Genomic DNA, 27,703 nt, shown 5'->3' on the forward strand with positions numbered 1-27,703 from the left:
AAGAAGCTTGTAGTACCTAAGATGTTGCATTAACCTTTCTTTTAGGACTGCTGACAACACGTCCCATCTAAGCTGTGATAGTCAAGGGATCAGAGTTTTATTGATTTTATTTGATGTTGGTTGGGCTCTGATTAGCCTTTGTTTTCTTGAAGATGAAGAGACAGTTGTTATTCTCCAGGTGAGTCAAAGAAACTTTTTAGTTCCATACATATGCTAATGTATTTCTGACAACTACAATAACCAGCATAAGCACCACACTAGAGCAAACACTGACTGTGCAGAGAAATCAACCCACCCATGAGCCGCTATAATGCCTCAGATGAAGATTAAAGGGAAAACTCATCACTGATCTCATTCAAACTACAAATAAACCTGGAATGTGTCTGAAATGGCAGTTGGACACACACACACATACACACACATACACACACAAACACACACTCACACACACACAAATGTTTATCCTGTAAGGATGCTGAGAAAATGAATCAACTGAGCTTTGTTGTAAAGTTAACAATAATTCTCTTGAACCAAGCGATTGTAAGATTCAGATCGATAATGGATTAGAAATATCTAACCCGTGTCAATAAGACTTGTCACTGTGCTGTGTTTAATAAACAGAGGGGACGTTGTACAATGAGGGAAACTGTGTGACACTCAGTAACAGGGGGTTTGGGGTTACATGGCAGGGGGACTCTCCCTATCTAATGCTGGCACTTTTCTGACATCAAGGCCGCACTACTGAAGCACCTGACCCCTTGTCTCTGGGAGCTTTAGCGCCAGGAAGCTGCCAGCCGCCAGTGCACCCGAAGCAAACAATATGGGCACAGCTTTGGTGATGCCCACAAAGGACTGGAAGATGCTGATGCCCAGCACCGCAGCAAGCTTACACAGAGCATTCAGGAACCCAAAGGCTGTAGTTCTGTGGGAAACACAATTTAAACCTTTAATGAACACAATAAACAAATGCAATGCTACAGCATTTTATGTAATCTGTATATACTGCATGTGTACTGATTACCACAGACAAGAATTTTGATATTTTTCTGTACTGTGCTGGACTTAATACTCATTTCTGGAGTGGATATTGTAGCTTAATTACTATCATTACTACTATGAATGTCCATAAGCCTGGCAGTTCCAAGGATGAATTTAAAATTATGGTTGATCTTGCTTTAAGTCCATCAAAACTATCTACGAAAAAGTCCTTAACATCTGAAGAAACTGCTGATTTCTTTTTAAGAAAACATATTTCTTCTTCAGTGCTTTTATTTTTGTAAAGGCCTATGGTGTTTAAGTTCATAATTGTTCAATATTTTGACTGAATATAATTTGAGCAATTGAGGGTTTAGGGCCTTGCTCAGGGGCCCAAGAGTAGCAACTTGGTGACAGTGGGGCTTGAACCGGCAACCATCTAAATTCTAGGCCAGTTTAAACGCTGAGCAACCACTGTCCTTTATTATTAATAGTTTATAGACTTGTATGGTTTGATTTGGTGGAAAAATGTTGCAATATTAAGACTGACATGTTAATGCTTATTGAATGTTCCGCTACATGGGGGCGCAGTGTGGTAGACTGCGGCAGGCACCGTGTACATAAAACAGCTTTACACCAGTAATAGCCCGAAATGAGAGGAGAGCTGAAGATTCCTGACATTTTGAAAGAATTTGCGGATATTCCCCTAAAGAATGATGACAAGAATGAACTGCAAAGAGGAGGAGGCACTGCAGTGGCTATGCAGCAAAAACAGCAGTTTAGTAACTCAAGAGAACATCATGGTGTATACATGCTTCTTCTATAAACAAGGTTATTAAATAAAATAACACTAATTCCTAATAAAAATAGTCTAGGCTCTCCAAACCCAGTCATTTCCCACTCTATGACTTTTATTATTAATAATTATTTATACTAACATTTTATAATAATGTTTTATAAAAAAGGAAACGTATCCTACCTCTTATCAGACGGGTACAGTTCTACCGTAAGTACGTCCAGGGCATTCCAGGATGCAATGCTGATGCCCCCAAACAGACAGAGCAGAGCGATCATGGCTGACTCGCTGTTCCCAAACGACAGGAAGAAACAGCTGACACAGGAGATCACGCTGGACCCGGCTGCAGAAGAGCACAATGTTAGCATTTGCTCTTAGAAACAACAACTGGTGCAAACATGCAGCATGTATGCATGGTTCTCTGTTTTACCCAGCATCCTCAAGCGTCCGATCTTGTCCATAAGCAAAGCAGAGACAATGTTGCCAGGAAGGACTGCCAGCGTGCCCAGGAAACTAACAAAGTAGATCATGTAGGCGTTGTTGTCGTCGCTGGTGTCCAGCAGGCAGCCCTCCTTGTTATGCAGGAAGGTGCTGTTGATGAGACGGCTGTTGACCAGCCGGTACTTAAACAAATCTGAAAAGACAGATAAAATTGCAGGTGTAGGTTATCTGTACAGTGATCTGTTTCTGATACTTATTCATTCGTTAATTTGTTCATCCTGGTCAAGCTCATGGTAGGTCCAGGAACACCTGGTAAGACTGGGCAAAGCAGGAATACATTCTGCACAGTGTAACACACACACTTTTAATATACTTGCTTACTTTTAACAGTTAATGTACTTTCTGTATGTTTTGGAGGCAAGTGAAGCCTTACGCATAGACAAGAAACTCCTCACAGATGGTTACTAAAGGGATCAAACCAGGTCCACCAGGCCATGGTAAATACAGTATATAAATAAAGTAGTATAGTTTATACATGTGTGTGTGTGTGTTTACATTTTTCCATTTTACCATTGCTTTATCCTAGTCAGTGTCACAATGGGTCCAGTTTCCACAAAATCAGCGGGTGCAATGCAGTAACACACCCTGGACAGGACGGCAATATATTGTGTTTAATCTCGTCCCTTATTTTTCTTCTGTGCCTTGTAACTTAGATGTTCAGGAGCAGAAGTTTATACTACAGTTTATCATCAGGAGTTTAGCCAATAGCATGCTCTTTATGTGACATGTAAAACATGCTAGCACACCAGAGCTGACATTTCAAACTCGTCGGTTTAAAACTCAGCTCTGCCATCCAGCAGGCTGGGCGGCTACATGAACAACGATTGGCTGTTGTTCATACATGGTGGGAGCCGGACAGGGACCTCATAACTGAGGCAATTTTGACCTCTGCTGATTGATGGCGCCTGCAGTTGAGGAATAATGTGGACAGGGTGTGGCTCTCCGTGCACAAGTCTGATCCGTGAAAAGATGCAGTCGTTACTGCGCACGTGTCGGAGGGGGGCGTGTGTCAGTTGCGAGGCTCTTCAGACAGCAGTGGAGGGTTGTATCGGTAGAGGTGAAGCGTAACGCAATCAGGGTAATTGGATACGACTAAATTAGGGGAGAAAATTGGAGGAAAAATTGGAGAAAAAAAATTTCTTTTTCAGATTTATATGAAGATTAGAATGGTTTCAAACAGTCAGGTTCAGAAAAAATAATGTAACGTTTGTTTGTCGTTAATAATGCGACTTTATTCACTGCTTTTGAAAATGCAAAACCTTGACATTATCACACACTCGAGTGAACAGATCTTCAGACAGTGTTGCTAGGATACCTAAAACCATGTTTAACCGTTCCACTGAATGAGGTCATTTTGACTGATGGAAATTCGCCGGCTGACCACCCTCCATTTCACAATTAAATGTCTCCGCTCAGGTAAGTAAAGCAAACAGGATTTAGAAAATGGTGCAGAATATGGACAGAAGGATGTCTCCAGAGATGCAGATGCGGCTCTGTTCTCACCTGTGTTATAGAAGAGGGTGGAGATAAACGTGCAGTTCTTGAAGAAGGTGTTGGTAGAGGTGATATCCTCAAAATAGCACTCTTCAAACAGAGAGTCTTCAAACACCATGGATTTCATCTTCAGACTCAGAAACCTGCACCAGAGTCGGACAGAAGTCTTATTGTATTCAGAAATGCATGTTTATGTGTAAGGGTAACATTATATAACAGACAAGTGACAAATAGAATCTGTAAAAAAACAAGTGGAATTTAAACATATAGAATACAGATGCTTCTAGACCGATGCACCAGATCATTAATAAACATTAATAATATTTTTTCCTCCAATATAGTTAAAGAACCAGTTGTGGCAGCTTGTGGTGGCCATTCATGTGTTTTAAAACCACCTAGGACTTGTATGAAGTGCTTACTTGTTGTTGAAGTATTCTCCCTGCCGGTGGATCTGGTTCTCCAGGGTAAAGTTGAAGGTCACATGCTCTATTTTCTCCTTGATGAAGACTTTGGTGCGTGCGTTGTACTCCTGCTTCTGCAGGTACTTAATCATGTCAGGGAACCACACGGTCAGTCCATAATAGCTTAGAAAAAGAACAAATCACCATGAAAAGGATTTAATTAAAGGCTAATCACTGAGTAGCAGCATTCTAAGAAACACAGATTGGTTTAACTTATTAACTATTTTAATAAATAGCCAAAAATGCAAACGAGGCTAACAGTGATTGAAATTTAGCAGGGCAATTAAAATCATGGAAAAACAGTGGACTTATTAGCATAATGGGAACTCTCCCTGCTAGCTTTGATTCATTGTTAGCAACATCAAGGCTTTTGTTTCTTAAATGCTCCTATTTGTAACATTGGGTTCAACAATTTGAAACAACATTTAATAAGAAAATTTTTACCTGAATGACATGGTGAACCAAACAGCCATCATCATGTAGGTGACGCGACGATATTCAGGATTAAAAATGGTAAGGAAGTTACTCCACACCTGCAGGGGTACAATTTAAAGAAACGGAATATGTTTAAAGACTTCTCACAAGTTTAATATTTGTGTTACTAGTCTAGTAAACTAGTCTTGTTAATTATGGTTAGCGTTTGTATAAAAAAGTAAGTGGACTAATAACTGGCTGCCTAACTAAATTTAGTTCCAGTTTTTTTCTTGTCAGTATAAGAGGCAAATATGTCTAGAAAATACAGTCTAGTAATAAATAAATAAATAAATAAAAAACTGAGGTTAGTCTGGTGTACCTGATTAAAGAGACTCATGAGCTTGAGCTTCCAGCGCTGGTGCCAAGCTGTAGTGTCATCTCCCATATCCACCAACTCATCCATCTGCTTCACTGTCTTAATGGTGGTCACCTGGAGATTTAGCAGTAAACAAATGAGCATGTGGTCATATAGTATCAATAAACACTGATGCTGCTTCTCTTTGTCTTTAAAACAGTTAATCAGTATCAATAATACAATACTGTAAAGGTTTGCTTCAGTTACATGCTACCTAAACATTAGTAATTAGTAATTTTATAAGTCAACTTTAGTTATTTTATAAGTTTATAAGTTCACACTAATAAAGAGCACTGATTTAATCTAAGCTTGAGGTAATAAACCTCTTTGTCAGAGCCTCCACCACCCACATCAATTCCACATCAATCACAACGTAACAGTATCCAAGGAAACACAGAAACCTCAGTGTTAAACAGATGTTTAAAACCACATTATGCACAATTTAATCGCACTACAAAAACACTTGATTTCCAAGACTAACAATAAACATAACATTTGTTTATAATAACAAATACAATAACATTTTGACAAGGCTATAAATAATATATTCTTTAAACAGTACTAAAAATGCCATTTATTAGTTTAAGTCAATTTTAAATACATTTGATTTGGTGGTACTTACAGAGAAGACCCTCTCAGGGTAACCCTTAGCCCTCATGTTAGTGTCATGGACTTGTTTCAGGATCATCCAAGCTTCATCATGTTTCCCATTCTGTCAAAAGATTTACACTACTTGAAACACAAGCACTATACCTGAAGTGTATATATTTTATATAAATTGCTACATTCCTACATTCTTTCATTCCAAATGTGTAAAAACAAACTGTTTACTTAATTAAAAAGTATCTGATACTAGTCACATTAACATTAAAGTGAGGTTAGAAATGTGTGTTGAGTCACTGACCTCCAGGTAGAAGCGTGGGCTCTCAGGCATGGTGTTAAGAGCAGCAATGGCAGCCACCGCCGGGAATGCACACACCAGCACAAACACTCTCCAGCTGTGGAACTGGTAGGCTGAGCCCATCTGGAAGCTCCAACCTGGAACAAAATTTAAAAAAAGGGCTTCCTGCTAAGGCCAGCATGATATCCATTTTTATAAAATGTCTTTTCATGTTCTTGTTTTCTTGTTTTTATTTCTAGCTTAATGTTGTTGATAAGTGGCAGTGAAATTGCCATATTGCCACAATAAGCTCAAACCATAGCCAAATACTTTAAATTATTAATTTCCTGAAAGAATAAAGGTAATCTACAACATTAACAACACTCACAACATTAACTTTCAGCCTGCAGGGGAGTCATCAGCCATGGGAATATCACCATAGTCGGAGGGAGCAGAATATTAATGCAGATGTTAATGATAGTAATAATATGACTCTAATTGTTATTGTTGTGGAGGAAGATTGTAACAGACGGGGCAGAAACATTTCTCGATGTAGAATGTAATGATCATTTTAAAAACTGTTATTCACACTGTAGAGGGAGTCGATGCTAATAGTGATGGTGGGGCTGTTAGTTTGATGGTTTCGCGAAGCCACTTATACTCAAATCTACCCCAGGAGTCTTTTTTGGCCAGTCCAATGTTTTTAGCTGGCCAACCAAATGAATGGTTGGTTTTATGAAAATATTCTTCTATTTAAACTATCCTTAACTCATGTGACAATTCTTACTTATCTAACCCACAGCACATCCATGACCGGCTTTACAGACAAGCCAACAGAATTTAGTAATAGTATTATTATTATATTTTTAAAAAATTGTACTAGTACTTGAAGGGTTTGACATAAACCTCATGAGGGAAGATGATGATGGTAAAGTGTTTCATAGTTACCACAGGAGAGAAAGATGGTTATGATAAGGAGTTAAATTATTGGTGGATAACAGTGATGATATATAGGTTGTAAAAGTTACCATAGTGAGGAATGATGGCCCAGGCCATAGCAGAAGCGTATATTCCCCCGATCATCCAGAACATGCAGAGCCAGCTCAAATGTTCACCACGTTTCTCCTGAGCCAAGAACTCTGAGTAGTATGAGAAGACTATGGGAATAGAGCCACCAATCCTACAATTATAAGAAAAATTAGAACAAAGAGACGAACAGAATAAGTGATTAAAATCAGATTAACATCACATCATGTATTAATAAACAGTATTTTTAATGTTGTTAAACTGAGTGCTCATTTTATATAATAATTCTCAAATTAATATTTAAAATCAACATGTAAGAATAAAGTTCTTGTTGTTTTATTAAAATAACCAATATTTATGAAAGTAAATCTAAAACCAATAATGACTACATAAAATCTGTGCATTTATTACAATTATTATGCACTAATGTACCAGTCTGCTTAATTTCAGGTGCCCTGTCTGGAAAAGTGACTCAAGCATCTTTATTATTGGCTTACTAATACTACAGTAGGTAATAGTGCTTTTATTCTTGGTTCCATGCTTCCAAAGTAGAACTGAACCAAAATGACTGTATAATACAATAATAATGAAATTAATAAGTAGTTTTACCCAACACCAGATAGCAGACGGCAGAGCAGGAAGGAACTGTATCCTTGCACGAAGGAGGAGAAGAAAGCAAAGACACTGTTTATGGAGAGAGAGATGAGCAGAGTCTGTCTACGACCGATCCGATCAGCCAGACCTCCCCACACGAAGGCACCCACCATCATGCCCAGGTAAACAATCAGACCTACAAGTCAGAAACAGAATAAGATGAACAACTCTAACATGCATTTAAACAATAAACATTTGTACAGAAACTTACCAAAACATTTACTCTGCCTGCAAATTTTGGAACTTCATTTATTGGCCTAAAAGTGTTAATCTGCTTTACAAACAACCACCTCACCTTACAAATAACCACCTATGCTGTAGGATCATCCAACATTGCTTTGTTTTTCCTTCTTGTTAAATTCATCTGAAATATGGCTGTGCATATACGAGGCTCAACCGCCCCCTGATTGTGTGATTTGAGGTGTGAAACAAGCAATGAGTCACGCTGATGGATTAGGCACACTGATGTACTGTCACCGTCTCTAACTCTCACTGTCTACCTCACCAGTTAAATGCTCTATTGATTATCAGGCTGCTTCAGAATCGCTCACATTTATCAGACTGATGCTGCAGGCAGGTCATTTTGCCATGTCAGCTTCTGTAAAACAGTAGGACACTTTTCCGTAGACGTCATTTGCATTATTGATTGCATGGCCAGCAGCAATGACTTATGGATAAATATGTCTGGAGAGCCGAAAGATTGCAACAGCATTTTGGTCCAGGCCAGAAATATATTTCAAATAAATAATTGTACTAAATTAAGTACATCATACATTTATAGTTCTGTAATGTAAATTATATACGTTTCTATGTTTACAATAGAGTTGATGCTGTTAGGAAAATATCCATGTGTATTTTTAACCTGTTCATTCTACATAGTGGGGCACCTTTTGGAACAGCAAGAGCTAGAGGGAGCATTGTGAAGGTGACTTGGACTTTGCAACTGGGAATTTGTGTGGCACAGCAGCTCAGTTGACAAAATCATCAATATTTCACCTTGGCTACATAACAGAAAAAGAGCCAGTAATGACAAGAGCAGAGATAACCATCACCGCAATGCAGCACAGGATTTTCTCTAAACCAAAAATCTACAGGGATGCTGTTACAGGACACTGTCCATGGTGCTGATTTGAGAACGAAATACCTTCTGTTAGTGGTCGGATATCCTAAAAGGACACAGCCACATACACACAGAAATGTACTGTAAAGGGCAATGATAGCTTAGTGGTTGAGGGACTGTACTAGAAATCAGAAAGCTGCGGGTTCAAACCCCACCACCACCAAGCTGCCAAAGTTGGCACCTGAGCAAGAACTTTAACTCTTAATAGATTGAATTGTATTCAGTCATGACTGTAAGTTATGTATAGTCATGTCATGTCATGCCATAAACTGTAAGCTAAATGCCATAAATATAAATAATAGGCGTATAGTATAGAACTATATAATGGTAGTACCTAGGGCTGGGCGATATGGATCAAAAATAATATCTCGATATTTTTTCGCTGAACGGCGATATACGATATATATCTCGATATTTTTTTGTCCCATAAGGTAATAACAAAAAGACACTTCTGAGACAAAGCTACATGTTCCAAATTTTTTACAGCCACTTTTATTAAAATTCATGCTGGGGAAGCTTCACACAAGAACAATTTTTACTTAAAAAAAAAAAAAACGTTCCCTCAACGTTCCTTCACGAACGTTCCCCCAATGTTCCCCCCGAACGTTCCCTCAACGTTCCTTCACAAACGTTTCCACACAAACGTTCCCTCAATGTTCCCCCCGAACGTTCCCTCAACGTTCCCCCCGACCGTTCCCTTAACGTTCCTTCACGAACGTTTCCACACAAACGTTCCCTCAATGTCCCCCCCGAACGTTCCCTCAACGTTCCTTCACAAACGTTCCCCCAACGTTCCCCCACGAACGTTCCCTCAATGTTCCTTCATGAACGTTTCCACACAAACATTCCCTCAATGTTCCCCCCGAACGTTCCCTCAATGTTCCCCCACGAACGTTCCCTCAACATTCCCCCTCAACGTTTCCTCAACGTACACGAAAGGTACACGGAGCTGGAACCTTTTGTCTGGACTTGTTTTCGGAATTCTCTACAGAATACATTATTCCACTGCTCATCTGATACTTTGAATCCGAACCATCTCCAAATAATTGAGCCATTATTATTCTTTTTACTAAGCAGCTCCTCCACCGTCTCCATGCTATCATGGGAGTTTTACTTACAGAAATGTGTTCTGAGGGCAGAAAGAATTGGCGGTGGGGAGGGAGGGGCGAGTTGTGTTCAGTGAGGGAGAGAGGCGGGGCAGGTGAACATGCGCAGAGACTAACTGGGAGAAGAGAAAGACGAACTGTCGGAACGCAACATCTATATCGATATAGATGATATTGTCTTATCTTATATCGCGTATGAAAATATATCGATATTTTATAAAATCTCGATATATCGCCCAGCCCTAGTAGTACCTTTATGTTGCATGGCCTGCAGTTAAAGAAGCCTTGGTGTCAAGCTTTGTCTCTTATACACTGAACTACTGTCATAACCTTCCATCTGGATTGATATCAGTTTACATATTTGAACTGGCGTGTGTTCAGGTGGTGCAGTAGTCTAAGGAGCATTTGTGAGGTCTTAGAGGACTTAAGGAGTTAAGGTCATGCCACTGGAGTCTGAGCACGCCTCCACAGCAAACCTGACAACCCATGTCTTTATTGGCCTCGCTATGTGTACACTGGCACAGTCATCCTAGAAAAGGAACGTGCCTTCCCGAAACTGTTTAGTGGCATTTTATTTATTGTATATAATTCTTATTATACGTCTGTTAACAATGGGTAGGGCTGAAACACTTTTCCTCAATAAACAGCAAACATATCCATATGCTGGGTTGCATATGCTTCATGTTACACACTTTCACAGTGATGTCATTGGACCACTCAATACAAGCGAAGCTGACGTGCAGTTATGATGGTACGGGAGGAGCTACAGGCATCAACGTGTCATGTCTCGTCAGAGGAGGTGGAGCGAGTGAGAGCCTGGAGACAGTTGAGCTTCCTATCACTAAAAAAAGGAAAGGAAGGACAGAGTGAGGACCAGAGGGAGAGTGAGGAGAGAGTGAAAGAGAGAGAGAACTGAGAGTGGGGGAAGTGCAAGAGAGGAACGCTGTGCAGTCTGAGTCTGGTGTGCTGAGAAACAGCAAGGCTTCAGGGATGAGGGCACACGCAAGAGCGAAACAGTGGGAGAAAAAGATGGAGAGAGCAGGGGTGTCAGCCTATTTATAGTGCATTCTCTTCCCTCTTCCCACTGACTGCCATTCTCTCCATCATTCTTTCTGAGGAGAGCTCAGTTAACTGTGCCAGCTTCCCCCGTATCTGTAACATCCAAATGTACCAAGGTTCATTTCCCAAAAATAAAACAGAACACAAATTGTTGAAGGCACCGTGCCACCTCCACTTCGCCGAGTCCTTTTCTGGCTGTGCCACACTAATTAGGTTTAATTTTGGAAAGGGCAAGGATGATAAATTCTCTGACTGCAATCACGACCACTAAGGTGCCACAAAAACCTTGGAACAAGAAAATAAATGGCCAACCTGGTTTGATCCTTGTACCACACACTATCTGTGAAAAATTTTGCAGGTTTTCACATTTTTACCATTTCGCACACCCACCTTTTTACACATACACACATTCACACTCGCACATGCCACACATCCATACACCACACCCAGCCATTTACACATTTTTCTCCCCACAAATCTACCACCAATCTAACACATTCACCTAATCACACATCCATATATATATATACACACACATCAACCAATCCCACATATCCTCACATCTACACGTCTACCTATCCACACATTCAGCCATCCACCAATCATGCACATCCATGCGCTTCTTTCTGATTGGAGTGTCATGTGACCACCGGCACTGCTGCTCTGAGTGTGTGTACCCCAGTGGAGGGCAGAATCAGGCAGCAGCCAATGAAAACACTCCAGCTTGAGTCAGGACTGTTGTGTAATCAGCACTGAGCAACGGCAACAGTTCATATTCTCCCCTTTTCATTTAATTTTGAATCTTTGCAGTTACTGATTTCTGAGATTTTCAAAATACACAGATCAACAAAAAATTTGAGTGGGAACATTAATGAAAACAGCACATTTCAAATGAAGCAATAAATAAAATGTACTCAGTGATTTCCCAAACTGAATGCATTTCCATTTGCTAATTTTATTTAAATGTTTATGAGAAGAAACATTATGGTTCATGTCTAAATTTGTTAGTAAATTGACGACATTAACGATCCAGTCGTCTTCTCTCCCTCTCACAGCAGCAGCAGCAGCAACGTTGCTTTGTGTGAACCTTTTCCTATTCTGCTGGTTAATTATAGCTGAAACTGCGTCATCACGCTGTAGAGGAAAGCTCGGTCTGCTCCACTGTTTGTTCTTCCTCAATGGATCTGACAGATGGTGTATCAGGCATAAAATGTAAACGGACATTGGCCTGCAGGGATATTCTGTTGATGATGTTGTATTGCTGCAGGCTTCAGCTGGCACAAACTAAAATTAATCCACACTAATAATTGTGTGATAAAAATAACTTAACACAGGTAAAATTATTTCTATTATAAAATGATAAAATTGTTTTCAGTCTTATATTATTGAGGAATTTGGGGATTATTTCTGCATTATCTTGGGTGAGGATGTATTGGGCAAATTGTCAAATAAAACAGGAGTGTTCTAAGAAGTATGTATATGTTCGGACAAATTATAATTTTTATACTGATATTTTTTAAATATAATATATAATAAATAATAACAACAGAAGAGCTGTAACATTAAGGATCCGTGTGACCTCCCTCCCTCAGTCACAGCCAATTGTGTCTGTGTGATGCTTGGCAGGGTTCAAGATCTCATCCATCGCCAGCACCCTAGGTACAATGCATTTCAGAGAACCCATTTTTAGCCCTAACCTTTCAACATGTCGTATTTGCCCAGAGGATTTCCAGCAATCTGTAAACTTTTACTAACTGTGGAAATAATGTTACAAAAGCAAAGTGAAAAAGCGAGTGCAAGTTTGTTAATTAAGTCCATTGCTACAGAATGGCATTAATTACAGTACAGTGTTAATTATGCAGTGCAGAGCTCCACACTCCACCATTTTATCTCATTTAAATACGTTGAGTGAAAATGAAGTTGCTAACCAGACTGACTTTTTAATCACAGTCAGCCATATGTTTGCTGCTACAGTTGAGAAACCATCTAAGCTAGTGGCTGTGCAAAGATTCGCTGCTGTGAGTTTTGCTGCAGCGTAAAATATTGGCACTTAAGTTGACATGTACTTACTAATTCTCTTATTTATTTATTGCATTAAAAAAAGATTTGTGTTCTTGGAGTGGTGTCTACTTAAACTAGAGTAAGGTAATGTTTTCTATGGAAGCACTTCTGTAAGTCGCTCTGGATAAGAGGTAGATAAATCACTGGAACATTTGACTGACCAGCAGAATTACTGGACAAAATTTATGCTATTTTTTTTTAAATATTTTAACAATCGTGATGTTTAGTAGTTTATGGTTTATTATATTATAAATTCTTCATGTCCTTTCACCTGTACATTGCTAAAAACAAAACCAATACCACTGAAGAGATAAACAGAAAACTTACCCAGCATTCCTTTGTTAGGCTCAGACAGGCACATGTCTTTCTCGGCGCTGGGCAGTACAAAGCCGACCACGAAGATCTCCACACCGTCAGCCATAAGCGCCAGCCCCAGAACAAAGTAGAGCGTCCACTGGAAGCGTCCGTGGCCGCACTCTTGCAGGATGGTCTCGTACTGCTGCGCCAGCTCCTCCTGATCCTTACGTCTCTCGCCTTCATACTGAGCGAGATCCGTGCGGTGCTGCATGCGGCTGGCTGCCTGACCATCTGCCTTCTCTACAGATGAATCCTGGCGCGGGATTCCCTGGTACTCGCCCTCATAGATCTCGTCATCTTCATCGTGTCCTTCTGTGGAGTCGCTGTGTGCACCCTCATCATCGTCATTGGCACGGCTGTTGCTGCGGTAGTAGCTTCCATCTTGGGCCTGAACGGGATAATCATCATCATCATCCTCCTCAAAGCGTGTGTATGAGCGCTTGGTGTATTCATCCGACACGCGATCCACGTGACGGCCCACTTTCTTGCCCGCCTGCCGCTTAACCTCCTTGGCAATGTCCTTGGCTCCCTTGAATATAGCAGATCGGTCTCTATAGCCCTCATCCATCTTTAAAGATTTATAGTGGAGTAAAAAGTGTTTGTTTGGCTAAGAGTCAGTGGAGGAGAGTTAGCATGTACCAGAGGAGTTGTGGTTGTTAAAGAGCTCAGCACCTTTGAAAGCACCAGGAGTCTGAAACGAAAAAATATATATACAGTGTATCACAAAAGTGAGTACACCCCTCACATTTCTGCAGATATTTAAGTATATCTTTTCATGGGACAACACTGACAAAATGACACTTTGACACAATGAAAAGTAGTCTGTGTGCAGCTTATATAACAGTGTAAATTTATTCTTCCCTCAAAATAACTCAATATACAGCCATTAATGTCTAAACCACCGGCAACAAAAGTGAGTACACCCCTTAGTGAAAGTTCCTGAAGTGTCAATATTTTGTGTGGCCACCATTATTTCCCAGAACTGCCTTAACTCTCCTGGGCATGGAGTTTACCAGAGCTTCACAGGTTGCCACTGGAATGCTTTTCCACTCCTCCATGACGACATCACGGAGCTGGCGAATATTCGAGACTTTGCGCTCCTCCACCTTCCGCTTGAGGATGCCCCAAAGATGTTCTATTGGGTTTAGGTCTGGAGACATGCTTGGCCAGTCTATCACCTTTACCCTCAGCCTCTTCAATAAAGCAGTGGTCGTCTTAGAGGTGTGTTTGGGGTCATTATCATGCTGGAACACTGCCCTGCGACCCAGTTTCCGGAGGGAGGGGATCATGCTCTGCTTCAGTATTTCACAGTACATATTGGAGTTCATGTGTCCCTCAATGAAATGTAACTCCCCAACACCTGCTGCACTCATGCAGCCCCAGACCATGGCATTCCCACCACCATGCTTGACTGTAGGCATGACACACTTATCTTTGTACTCCTCACCTGATTGCCGCCACACATGCTTGAGACCATCTGAACCAAACAAATTAATCTTGGTCTCATCAGACCATAGGACATGGTTCCAGTAATCCATGTCCTTTGTTGACATGTCTTCAGCAAACTGTTTGCGGGCTTTCTTTTGTAGAGACTTCAGAAGAGGCTTCCTTCTGGGGTGACAGCCATGCAGACCAATTTGATGTAGTGTGCGGCGTATGGTCTGAGCACTGACAGGCTGACCCCCCACCTTTTCAATCTCTGCAGCAATGCTGACAGCACTCCTGCGCCTATCTTTCAAAGACAGCAGTTGGATGTGACGCTGAGCACGTGCGCTCAGCTTCTTTGGACGACCGACGCGAGGTCTTTTCTGAGTGGACCCTGCTCTTTTAAAACGCTGGATGATCTTGGCCACTGTGCTGCAGCTCAGTTTCAGGGTGTTGGCAATCTTCTTGTAGCCTTGGCCATCTTCATGTAGCGCAACAATTCGTCTTTTAAGATCCTCAGAGAGTTCTTTGCCATGAGGTGCCATGTTGGAACTTTCAGTGACCAGTATGAGAGAGTGTGAGAGCTGTACTACTAAATTGAACACACCTGCTCCCTATGCACACCTGAGACCTAGTAACACTAACAAATCACATGACATTTTGGAGGGAAAATGACAAGCAGTGCTCAATTTGGACATTTAGGGGTGTAGTCTCTTAGGGGTGTACTCACTTTTGTTGCCGGTGGTTTAGACATTAATGGCTGTATATTGAGTTATTTTGAGGGAAGAATAAATTTACACTGTTATATAAGCTGCACACAGACTACTTTTCATTGTGTCAAAGTGTCATTTTGTCAGTGTTGTCCCATGAAAAGATATACTTAAATATCTGCAGAAATGTAAGGGGTGTACTCACTTTTGTGATACACTGTATAGTTCCATTAGTCTTAAACAAAAAACATAATGTCAGTGTGCTTCCAGCTTTTTAAAAGATACAAGACCTAAACAGTGACATCTTTAACTATAATAAAAAATAGAAATGTCTTAACAGGCTAAAAGTAGATGATTATGAATCTAGTACTGTATTTTATTTAGTTCTCTCTACTGTGACATTTTCATTCACTTTAACATAACACTTGATAAACCGATAAACCATGGAAACAAAACAAGTATTGTTCGAGTACAAACAGTAGACATAAATATAAATGATAAATATTTAAAACGGGTTGATCATGAAGCAATAAGCTGTTTTGTGAGGTCAATTAAATCTAATCACTGTTCATCATATCATACTGCCTCAGTGCAACAAACATACATGCCTTAGCCTTAATATAAGCTATGCCATGAATAGTTTAAAAAAATAGCATGTCATAGCAAATTCCCAGTAATTTATGTATAGCCAAATGCTTTGAAACCATATGCTGGAAAATGCTAAAGAGTAATGCTAAACAGTAAAGAGGCTAGCAAACAGACGATATAAGCATTGTCTTAGCATAGCATTAACATAGCTGAAAAGAAAGAGATGGGTTTTTTTTTACTATCAGAGAATACATTTTAAATATTAAATTACTTTTAATTGCTTTAATTTCTGACAGTAGTTTAATGTTTTAGAATATACCACAATACCTGTGATTTCATGTTTTCAAAAAGTCTAACGACTGTCCACCAATAGCATTAGCATAGTATTAGCAAAGTAACTGACAAAAAATGAGGATAAATGTCCCACCTCCCTAATTATGCTTTTATTAAATGATAATAATTCATAAAATATGATGTTTTAACCATTTTAATTTTTTTACTTTAGTTTACATCAAAATGTTTCAAATTAGTTAATAGTAAGAAAACAAGCTGCGTTCTGATCGCTTCATTAAAATGAATACTTCAAAAGAAAAGATTTGCTAAATTAATTATAACTTCATTTTAATTCCTCAGTTAAGCAACTGTAAAGCTGAAACTCCACCTAGACCAACACTTAGTGCTAATATTGGAAGTGCAATACTGAATATATCTTTGTATCCCTACAGGCTGTATAAGCACATGCTTATTCACTGAGGGCACCTTAGTGGCTGTTCTTCTAGTATCTTAAAATATGTAAATCTGACAGCTACATCTTATCTATCACAGCAATAAAATGTTCTACCCAGGGGTACACTGTACTACCATCTGAAATTAGTCAGGCTCCAGAACCTGTATTAATAATGTGACAGATAATTAAGCACCATTAGTATGTAGGGCACCTGCTAGCATGGCAATTAAATAAAGCTCCATAGAAAAAAGCTTCTGAGCATGAGACAGCACAAATAGGAAAAATGACCCTTCTGTGCTGTAAATGAAATAAGAACAATGTCACTTTTCTGTCTCTCTCTCTGTGTGTCACTTTCTTTGTGTTTCTCCTGGTTTCCTGTCAGTGAGATAATTGCTTTGTGGGATGGTCCTATTGATTTGCTTCTCTCCACAAATAGAGATCATCAGCTGGGCTCAGCATGCTTGCCATTCTCATCTCACCTCTCTCACCAACGTCACATCTTTGAAGATAAGGAGAGATCACCTAAAGATTGCCATGCTTGTCTCCAGCAGAACAGGTAATCATCGGAATTGTGCTCATTTTAGTGTCAGTGTTTGAGCAGCAGAGCTCAATTCACTGATAACCAAACACACAGCAACCAAACACTGTTTTTAAATGACCTACTCAGAAGTCTTATTAAACCTGCAACACTGAAATACACTACATGAACAAAAATACTGGGACACCCATTCTTATTATTGAATTCATGTGTTTCAGTCACAACAATTGCTAACAGGTGTAATAAATTATATAAAGGAAATTATGTTTCCAACTTGATATGCCGCTGTGTACAAAGCAAGCTCTATTAAGACATGAAGAAAAACTTGGTTTAAAGACACTCCAGTGACCCTAACCAGAATATAGCACTGATAAAACATGAAAATGAAAGGAGATCATTGTGTCATGTACTTAGCACCAGAAGTTGTTCAGAAATGTGCTCAGTGATTCCTGATTAGTGGGCTCTCAAATCGTTCTAATGGGTAAAGTCAAAGTAGCCCAACTTTTATGGGCACAGAGAAGTCATTACCTATAGTCAATCATAATCTTTCTCAAGACACTGTGTATAAAATATCACTACAACTGAGCTAATAAACTATTTAACCCCTTTGCTATTTTGACAAAAATGTGTAGGCTAATGATTCTGAAGTGCTCTAGAAAATGACATTCCAATAAGAAAACTCATGATAACTGACTTTTTTTTTTATCTGTCCAGCTCTGTTTGGTTTTCCTCCTACGTAACACTGTAGTGTGGACGTCATGCTCAGCTCACCACCCACTAGTGATGATCAGCTTTGTTTGTTTTTCAGAACTCTACCTGGAAGGCAGGTGTGATTCGCTGACCTAGAGTTTCATAATCAGTGATGGTTAAGATGAACATTTATATGCAATTAAATTACATTTTCAGTACAAAGAGTTTTTGAAAAAAGAAAAAGAGGAAAAAAAAAACCAAAACAAGCTGAGGACGACAATGAATGTGCAGCATCACGCCCCACCAACTGGCACAGTGCACACTCAGCTTGGATCCAAACCTGGGGCCTGCTCTTAAAATGAAAACCAGACCAGATCAAGCCTGGCATCATGGTACAAAGCGATAAAACCACAGTCATTAATATGAAGTTCCACCACCTTCTTTGGGGAAAGATACATTGACATATAAATCTGAGCACAGATAAATTGACCATGCTAAAGCAAACATTAGCATATCATTCACCACTGGAGGGTCTAATAACACAAAACCTTAAACTAATACCCTTAATATCCTAGGCCCTTACCTAAGCTTCCATCTTTATTTCTAAGTACAGGATTGTGATACTATATAAGTTGAGTGGTGTGTTTATAGGAAAGAGGAAAAACAGTTTAACTTCATGAAGGTTTTATGGCTAACGACTCAGCAGGGAGCAGTACTCTTCCTCTGGGTGAAACGCTTACATTTCAATTAGGTTCACTCAAACATCACTGCAGCTAAGTAAAAGCCATACAAGAGTTCGATGAGTTTTTGCTTCAGACATCAGGTAAAATACCTTCTGCTGCTTTTTTGGGAATAGTCCATCACTGAGGTGAAGGACATAAATGAGATGTGGATATTGGAAACCAGAAGCATACAGAAGAATGGTCTCACGTCAAGGTAAGGAGGAACACTGGGAGTCATATTATACTGAAAGAAAATGTCTGAATGGTCAGATCAAATCCATGAGTCACTTTTCAGGTCTTTTTATTTCATCCACAGCACTGCTTTTCTCATACATGTTCTTTTTTTATTTGTATGTAAAAATATAAAAAAATTTCTTAAACGAACTGTCCACTTACAGAGCAGTGATGAGTAAAATGATGAGTGCTACTGGATTGATTGGTCCAGGCACCAGGGATACAGAATGTTTTCTCCACACCTCATTAGGAAAGATTTGATTGTAAAACCACTTTTGTGTTGGGAGGGCAACTGCGCCAGCTATTACTTAGAGCTGATGAAAGACTTAATTATGTAATTTAATTTTTGAAGCTGAATCGAAGATGTTGCCACTGGGAAATGTAGCTCTTCTCTATGCCAGAGATTACAGCAAAGCAACACAGCCATTAAGATGCAAGAGGACAGAGAGACGTCGTTACTGCGCCAAAGTCTGTCTGCATCAATCAGCGTTTGGTAGTGCTGACGAATCCCAGCAGCTTCCAGAAACAGATGAGCAGAGGATGCATATTTATGTAGAAGCTATGAAAGGGGGATGGTATAAATATGTGTTCCAGTCCTACCCTGCATATTTTAGTGTTTAATAACTCAATCAAGTTGCATAGATAGAAGCGTTGTAATGAAATACAAACACAACGTAAGATAGTAAGGAAGTATTTCTGCTTTTTAAGACAGAGGTAGTTAATAAAACAATTACACTAAAGAAAAACACACATTATAATGCATGAACTTTGTAAGAGAAGACAGGGCTTTAGTCTGACATGTTGTTAGCAAGTTAACGGATGAAACTATGTTGGCTTTTAGATGTTTGCTGTGATCCAATCTTGCAAAATGAAATTTTTATATATAATTTTTAATTTAAAAACCCATAAATGCATTTATAATTATGTTTTACTCACTTAAAGGTTAATGTTTGTAAATGATGTGTTAACCTACATTTAACTTTAAATTTTTTACTACCAATAAGATTAAGATTATATTAGATTTCTGGCTGGCCAATTACAGGGGTTTCAACTAGATTTTGTAAGTGAAATTCATTTCAGGTACTTAATTTTTTTCCCCAAACTGCCCCAAACCATGCCAGTAAGTGAAATGGCTACTCTAAACTGCCCACTGGGTGAATGTGTGATAACCTAAGATAAAGTAGCACTCTGTCGTGGATGTATAAGATGCAGACATTAGAATTCAATTATTAAATATAATATTAAATATGTATTAAATATGTAGTAGCATCTGCTGGAGTCATCAAATGTCAAATCATGTAATCCTTTGAGGGCAACAAGCATAATCCAGTTCATATAATCCTATGTGCATATGGTTTGATATTGGATTTACTATGAACTCGCTTATAATACAGATAATCCAACTAGCACAGGTTCAGGATTAACATGTTTAGATATTGTAGGATATTGTAGTGCTCGGTACATTTAAAGAAGACCTGTGGTAGACTGACAATAACTGTGAGAAACGTGACAGATTTTCGGTGTAGGTGGATCATTTACTTAAACTTGAACCATAAGGAGGCAGTGAGTTAAAAGCAGAAAGAATAGTTTGAAAGAGATGAAAACATATGATGGTGTCAAGGCTCATTTAGAATTGTGCATCCACTCCCACAATGCAGCATCTCATTAGCAGCCTTGATGACTCACCACATCATCCTCTTAATGCCATCATTGACCACTGTCATCCCACACAGCACACACCCACACACCATCTGATTTCTACCTTCCATCCCTCCAGCTTTCTTCCTACACCTTCACCTAATGTTAGCTCGACACTTGTGTGCACTGCTAAAATTTCATGGTTAAATTTTTTGCATCTGTAGTAGTGAAATAACGATGGCATCAGGCAGCATTGACCTCATGCAGAGAACAGTCAGGGGTTGCATTCACTGCCTTTGGGCTGTTTTTCCTTTAATCTATATCATGAATCATCACTGATGAGAAGCATTATCATTTCCAGCAGAGAGAAACAAAATTTTCCAAAAGTCTCGCATAGTTTGTTAAGAAGAAAAATACTGGACAGTCTTATGAGTTATACTTTCTATAGCATGGCAGTTTGATGTTTTAAGGAAAGCCAAAACATGCTTCAAACCCACAATGTCTGCTGTCAGATATTAAATGCAGTAGGGCATCTATAATAGTACAAATCATAAGTTTGTGTGAATTCTTTACATGGTTGTATATAAACTATTTGGGGCGGCATGGAGGCTTAGTGGGTAGCACTTTAGCCTCACAACAAGAAGGTCCTGGGTTCGATCCCCAGGTGGGGCGGTCCGGGTCCTTTCTGTGCGGAGTTTGCATGTTCTCCCCGTGTCCGCGTGGGTTTCCTCCAGGTGCTACGGTTTCCTCCCACAGTCCAAAAACATGCCACCAGGATAATTGGAAACACTGAATTGTCCTATAGATACCTAGCCGCTAGATGCACAAACCAGTGCATTGTAGTGTCGGTCCCAAGCCCGGATAAAATAGGGAGGGTCGTGTCAGGAAGGGCATCCGGCGTAAAAATTGTGCCAAATCGATGCGCGGATCATGATCCGCCGAGAGCCAACCCTGCAACCAAACAGGACAAAGGCCAAGGAAAAGAAGAAGAAGAGGTTGTATATAAACTATTTGTGTGTCAATTTTACAGGTCCAGATGCACCATGTGGTGTAAACATTTTGTCCTGATGCTGTTTTTATATTTGTGAATAAAATGCATTAGTGTACATGCTAAATTATTTAAAAATGGTTTGATGATTACCAGGATAATGTCAAACTTCTTAAATGGTTTCCAAACATCACTGAATATTTATGGGAAGTTTTGAGGAGTGGACTTTGATTATCACACCTTTCATCCCAAAGAACTGAAAAACTGAGAAAATGTGTTCCAACATTCCACCACAAAAGAATAAAAATTTTTCTGGAAGTGGTCTTACCTCCTGTTAACTCGCTGTCAATGTCTTTTTTCATAATTATGTCCATAATCTGTATTAAACATAGGTTACTAGAGATGGGACGATCGATCGGCTACGAATCGGTATCGGACGATTTTTAATCAAAATATGCGATCGGCGATATTTCCTAAAAGTAGCCGATCCGATCGTGTGATATATAAAGACCATGTTAAGTTAACAGCTCAGTGGATTGATCCAGACTTTGAGCTACGAAGCACCAACCATCACATCACCATTCATCAACAATCGTACAGAAACCATCGTGAAAGCTCTTACGATGTAATTTTGCTGATTGTAATATTTACTTTAAAAAGATAATTCAACCCGGTCACATCTGAGTCGATTCTATCAGCACGTTATATAAACTCCTGGTTCACTTTGGTAAATCGTAAGCGGTTCTTACTTGTGATGTAGATGAGAACAGAAAACGTTACAGAGCCAATCAGAGGCAAAAGTTTATTCATTACCAAATTCGTTAGTTCAGGATCATCTGCTGAACTTTTAGAAAACTTTTAGCTCCTTAGACGGAACGAGTCTGACTCGGTTACAGATCTGTGGTAATAGCAGTTTAATTAAGCTTTTTAATGAAGCTTTTTAATGTAAGAGAGTCACACAAAATGTTCTGTAGTAGCTGGTGTTTATTTAAAACCACGACATTTAATTAATAACAGTAAACACGGAGAGATAACTGAGAAGAGAAACTTACGCTTCACATAAAAACGAATCAACTCATGAATCAATTAATCACTTCTAGCGATACTGTGAACAAAGCGTCTCTTCTAAAGGCACAAACACACACACACACACACACACACACACACACACACACGCGCGCGCGTGCACGCTGCTCCGGTTTATCTTTACTGTGAGGCTCTTTTTAAGTTTATTTACTGCTAATCCCCCCCCCCCCCCCCCCCCCCCCGATCAGAATCGGCTATCGGCCGATGTCCCTGAAAGGAGATCGGAGATCGGAATCGGTGCCAAAAACCCCGATCGGTCCATCTCTATAAGTTACTATTGTGTGTTTCCACAAGTAAAACCCCAAAACCCATCTGCTGCTAGCAATTAATAAATGCCAGTAAAGGCATTAAGGAATTTGTAAATGGTAAATTGTAAATTTGTAAATTAGCATGTCAGGGTGCAGGACTTTAATTTAAGTGAGGAAATTAGCTGTTGCCACTGAAACAATGACACACACTATACAATTAGGCCCTAACAATATGAATGGTTAGTTTACCATGTTATTTCTTAGAAATGTGCTTTATCAATATTCAAAATATACTAGCTGGTAAAATCCAAATTTCCCTTTTCATCTACTAAACAATAACATCAACCATTCAGGCTCAAACAACACACAACATAACTAAACATTAAGCTAATTTAGTGCAGTATTAATACTGTCATTAGTACACTAGTTAGTAAACACTATACATTCTGACCAACACATCTGCTTACCTAACATGTCAGCTCGGTAAAGGTAAAAACAATCTGTAAGTTCTTACTATAAATAAAGAAATGTGATTTCTGCACTATAAGGACTAATATAGCACTTTATATAAGCAAATTTAGCTATCCAAGAGTATTTGTGATTTAAAACTGTTTCCAACAGAATTGTTTCTTTTATCCAAATAGTTAGAGAACCTTAACTAAAGACGATATAGCTGAATTTAGATCTATATTTCACAAAGGCCATAAATAAATAGCGCTGCATTAACAGGGGTGAAAGTGAGGCTGGTATGATGAAATAGTGGAGGAGGGGGAGAACTGATGAATGTTTTAAAGGCAGAATCTGAGCTGCAGTCATCAAGCAGATACATCAACATGACTGGTGTTGGCTGCTGTAAAAAATCTCTCCATGTGCACTGTCACCATGGACACAGTCACAGTCAGCGCAGCTGAAAACAGCCTATCTGAATACACCACAGGTCAGCACAGCTAAACACAGTGCATTCAAAATCAGCACAGCAAAAAACAGGCTAAGCATAGTACAACTGAACACAGCCCATCCAAACATGCCACAGCTCAGCACAGCTGAACTCAGCACATTCAAACATGCCACAGCTCAGCACAGCATAGCTGAACAAAGCCCATTCAAAAAATCCAGCTAAACACAGCACAGCTGAACACAGCCCATCCAAACATGCCACAGCTCAACACAGCACAGCTGAACAAAGCCCATTCAAACATTCCAAAGCTCAACACAGCACAGGTAAAAACAGACAAGTTAAAGATAGCCATTCCAAACATGCCACAGCTCAGCATAGAACAGCTAAACACAGCACAGCTGAACACAGCCCATCCAAACATGCCACAGCTAAACAGAGCACAGCTGAACAAAGACCATTCAAAAAATCCAGCTCAACTCAGCACAGCTAAACACAGCCCATCCAAACATGCCACAGCTCAACACAGCACAGGTAAACACACTGCAAATGAACAAAGACCAGCTAAACAAACAACAGCTGAACACACCACAGCTCAAACAGTCCAACTAAACACTCACTGCAGCTAAACAAAGCACAGTGAAATACACCACATCTTAACACACAGCAACTGAACAAAGTCAGCACCGTGCAGCTGAACACACCAAAGCCTACAGCATATTAATGGCCACTGTTTTGGATTAAGATTTCCAACTAGCTCATAGTGAGGGGTCCACATGCTTTTCACAATAATGCAGCTGCAGCAGATCATGATTTAAGTGGTGGACGTTGGATGCTGTTGTCTGTCAGAAATGGTCCCTGCTGAGAGTCCCACAGCAAGTGAAACAGCATGTGGACAGGGTAAGACTCTGTGGTGCATTTAGAAGAATTAATTGCGGCTGTAGATCAGCACTTCTGCACTAAATAGCCATGTTAGCTTATGATTTATATATAAAAGCGTTGGCTATTGCATTAATTTACAGAGGAATAAAGAGGAATAACTGTACCAGGTACAGGCTAATTGGTAATAATTTATAATGGTTTATAGGCTAGCATTACTGATTCATAAAATGTATCCCATCTAATCTGGTTGCCTTCAATTTCTGTTACACATATCTTGTTTTTATGCATCTACTATTTGTTAGCATCCCTGTTTCAGGCATGAGCCAATGTACAAGTATGACTTGGTCAGTCCAGAAATAGCTTTAAATAATGGCCAGCTGGAAACACATCAAGTAACCTTCAGACCCAAGCAGGGAAAAGTCATAAATCCAGAAAAGCACTTTCTGTCTGGAAGGAACCTAAAGCTGCTTTCCATGGCCCTTCACAGCCTGCTTATGGTTCCCCTGGTGGTTCCTCTCAAGGTTATACAGCAGAGAGCACTGCAACCTAGAGTAAGTGCATAACAAGCACTCGGCAACGTTACAACTACAATTAAAACTAGAGCACAAATTAATACAAACTCTCAACAGAGATCCTATAAACCAGAAAAGCCAAGCCAGACTGATAAACTCATGATGTACAGCTACGAGGTGAAGCTCTGTTCACCAAGAGCCCATTAGATCAATGTTTGGAACTAGTTTTTAGTAACGGCACATGTAATGTGATTCTTTACTCACATCTGGGAAATCAATGTTGGCTTTAGGACTCCAGTTTCTTCTAATTGCCTAATTTAAATGGGATCTAGGCTGTAAGCTAAAAATAAGCATATTGCATGTGATCTGGGATTCAACTGGCGCCAGGACTGAGCAACCAAAAAAACAAAAATATTTTTCTGGTGCTCATGGGAGCCTTTATTTGGGAAATGTGTTTTCTACATATTGGTCAACATAATATGCATAATAAAGCATGATAAAGAGTACATCAGTGAATCAGAATCGAAAATGTTGAATTCAAACCAATACAGATTAAATGTATTTGAAAAAGATTTTTGTTTTTTGGTTGCTCAGTCCTGGCGCCAGTTCAATATTGGATTGCTACATTCTTAAAAAGATATCTAATTCTGATTTTAGTTATATATTCTCATTATAGTTAAATCAGTCTGTTCAAAAAAATGTCCACAAAAATATACTACACTACATATTAAACGTATGTTGTTTTATTACTTATTATTACTTGAATAAAAAGATACAGAGTCATAGCAAACACTTGGCCGATACAATTGGTTCGATAATCTGCAAGTGGAAAAGTAATAAAACCACAGGTAATTGTCCTCAGACAGGTAAACCAGACAAAGTTTTCACAGTGCCCTGTGAGTTGCAGGGTAACCTGAAAGCAGCAGGAACAACAATTACAGTGAGAAAAAAAAGAAATAAACTCTGTACCTACAACCCTTGTGCAATTGATCAGCCAAAAAAAAAAAACAGCCTTGTGGTCCAGCTGATAAAAATGTCAGGAAGCCATGTTATACCATAATACTGCCGCTGTATTGTAGTTTGATAGTGTATGGTACTTGTTTAAAACAATGGTTGATTCACAGGACTGCCCTCATTCTGTTCTGTCATGTGGACAATACAATCTTTTGCCCCCTGTAAGCTGTGAATATTACCCACCATCAAGCCTGTTGTGAGGTATGTAAGATATCAGATTATCTTTAATATGTCTTAACTGTTGTACTTCATGCTGTGAAGCATACGACATTTAACAGCACAACATGGATCAATCATCTTATTCTAAAATATACAAATGGCACTTCTGAATATTTAAGGATGTATTATTAAATCCATTTAGACATCAGCTTGGTTTTAATTTTGATCATTATTGTGTTTAAAATTGACAATGCACCCTCATTTCTTGATGTGGCCTTTACCTTGATGTTACCTTTACCTCTTATTCACCATCCAGCAGGCTGCAGGCATTTATTTAGCAGGAGGCAACGCCATTGGAGCATTACTCATCATCCAATCAAACGACCAATCGTCACTATATATTATTACTGTATCTGATCATATATCTGAGCCTAATGTACTTTGATAAAAACCGGTCGGAAATAATTCCACATACACATTTTTCCAGCCCTAGCTTTTTTTCCACCATCCATGGAGAATCTCCATCCTGGCCTGCCATCCATCTCTACTGCTGCTGCTGCTGCAAGGTCATTGCTCGCGTCACGATGCCCAGCACAAAAAAAGCCATTTACACACCCGTTTTAGTGCATAATAAAGCTGGTATCTGTTATAGCGTTATAACAGCCTTGTGGAGTCTTATAACGCACAAATTCCCGTCTGTTTGGTTTAAGTCAGACATTTTACTAATACAACCTCCGAATATGAAGGTGAATGGGCGAGGCTCAAGCTGCTCTCATTTAATGCTTATAAAACAGCCGGTTTCATTACTGACACTAATTTATTTTATTACAAACACAAATAATAAATCAAAGTGCATAATGCAAATAATTATAATGGCATGAACAATGATACCTGGTTCGAATTTATTTCTATGAACATCATCATCTCATCATCCTTATTTCAGAGTCATTTTACTAAGAATGATTCTTCTCCCATAATAAATACGTGATACAAACGACCACGTCAGATTGTACACTATTATAGCCTATTAGATTCACATTTATATATTTAAGTCTATATTAATATCTGATCTTAATTCTAGACGACCGCTTTTTAGGATTGAACAGATTATTACAGCTACCTGAATACAAACCATTTACACAATAATTAGCATAATTGGACTTACCTTAATTGCTGAATTACCGTAGTAGTATGTAATAATTTTCCGTTGTGATCGATGTACAGGGGAAACTGAAGCCTTTTTGGGGGGAATTTGGTGATGATGTGAAAAATGTCCGGTGTGTTCGGTTTCCCGTGTAACAGGAGAAAAGCGCTCCCCTACTACAGCG

General features: G+C 39.3%; 1 protein-coding gene across 1 annotated transcript; it reads right to left on the reverse strand.

Annotated features, from left to right (window-relative positions):
• Positions 1–591: 591 nt before the first annotated feature.
• Positions 592–27,703, reverse strand: sv2a (synaptic vesicle glycoprotein 2A). The gene is made up of 13 exons (XM_062985362.1): positions 27,541–27,703; positions 13,290–14,010; positions 7,572–7,752; positions 6,965–7,116; positions 5,961–6,094; positions 5,679–5,768; positions 5,021–5,131; positions 4,672–4,760; positions 4,186–4,350; positions 3,776–3,909; positions 2,202–2,405; positions 1,955–2,114; positions 592–922 (listed from the first exon to the last, which is right to left on the reverse strand). Exons 2-13 carry the CDS (start codon positions 13,885–13,887, stop codon positions 739–741), a joined length of 2,202 nt encoding a protein of 733 aa, XP_062841432.1. The 5' UTR covers positions 13,888–14,010; positions 27,541–27,703; the 3' UTR covers positions 592–738.

This window comes from Trichomycterus rosablanca, chromosome 23, assembly GCF_030014385.1.
Source record: "Trichomycterus rosablanca isolate fTriRos1 chromosome 23, fTriRos1.hap1, whole genome shotgun sequence".
Lineage (NCBI taxonomy): Eukaryota > Metazoa > Chordata > Actinopteri > Siluriformes > Trichomycteridae > Trichomycterus > Trichomycterus rosablanca.

Coding starts and splice junctions, on each gene's coding strand:
- sv2a (XM_062985362.1), bottom strand. CDS start 13,887: ATGGATGAGGGCTATAGAGACCGATCTGCTATATTCAAGGGAGCCAAG. Junction 5,132..5,678: donor ACCCTGAGAGGGTCTTCTCT/GTAAGTACCACC, acceptor CTAAATCTCCAG/GTGACCACCATTAAGACAGT. Junction 923..1,954: donor CTGTACCCGTCTGATAAGAG/GTAGGATACGTT, acceptor TGTTTCCCACAG/AACTACAGCCTTTGGGTTCC.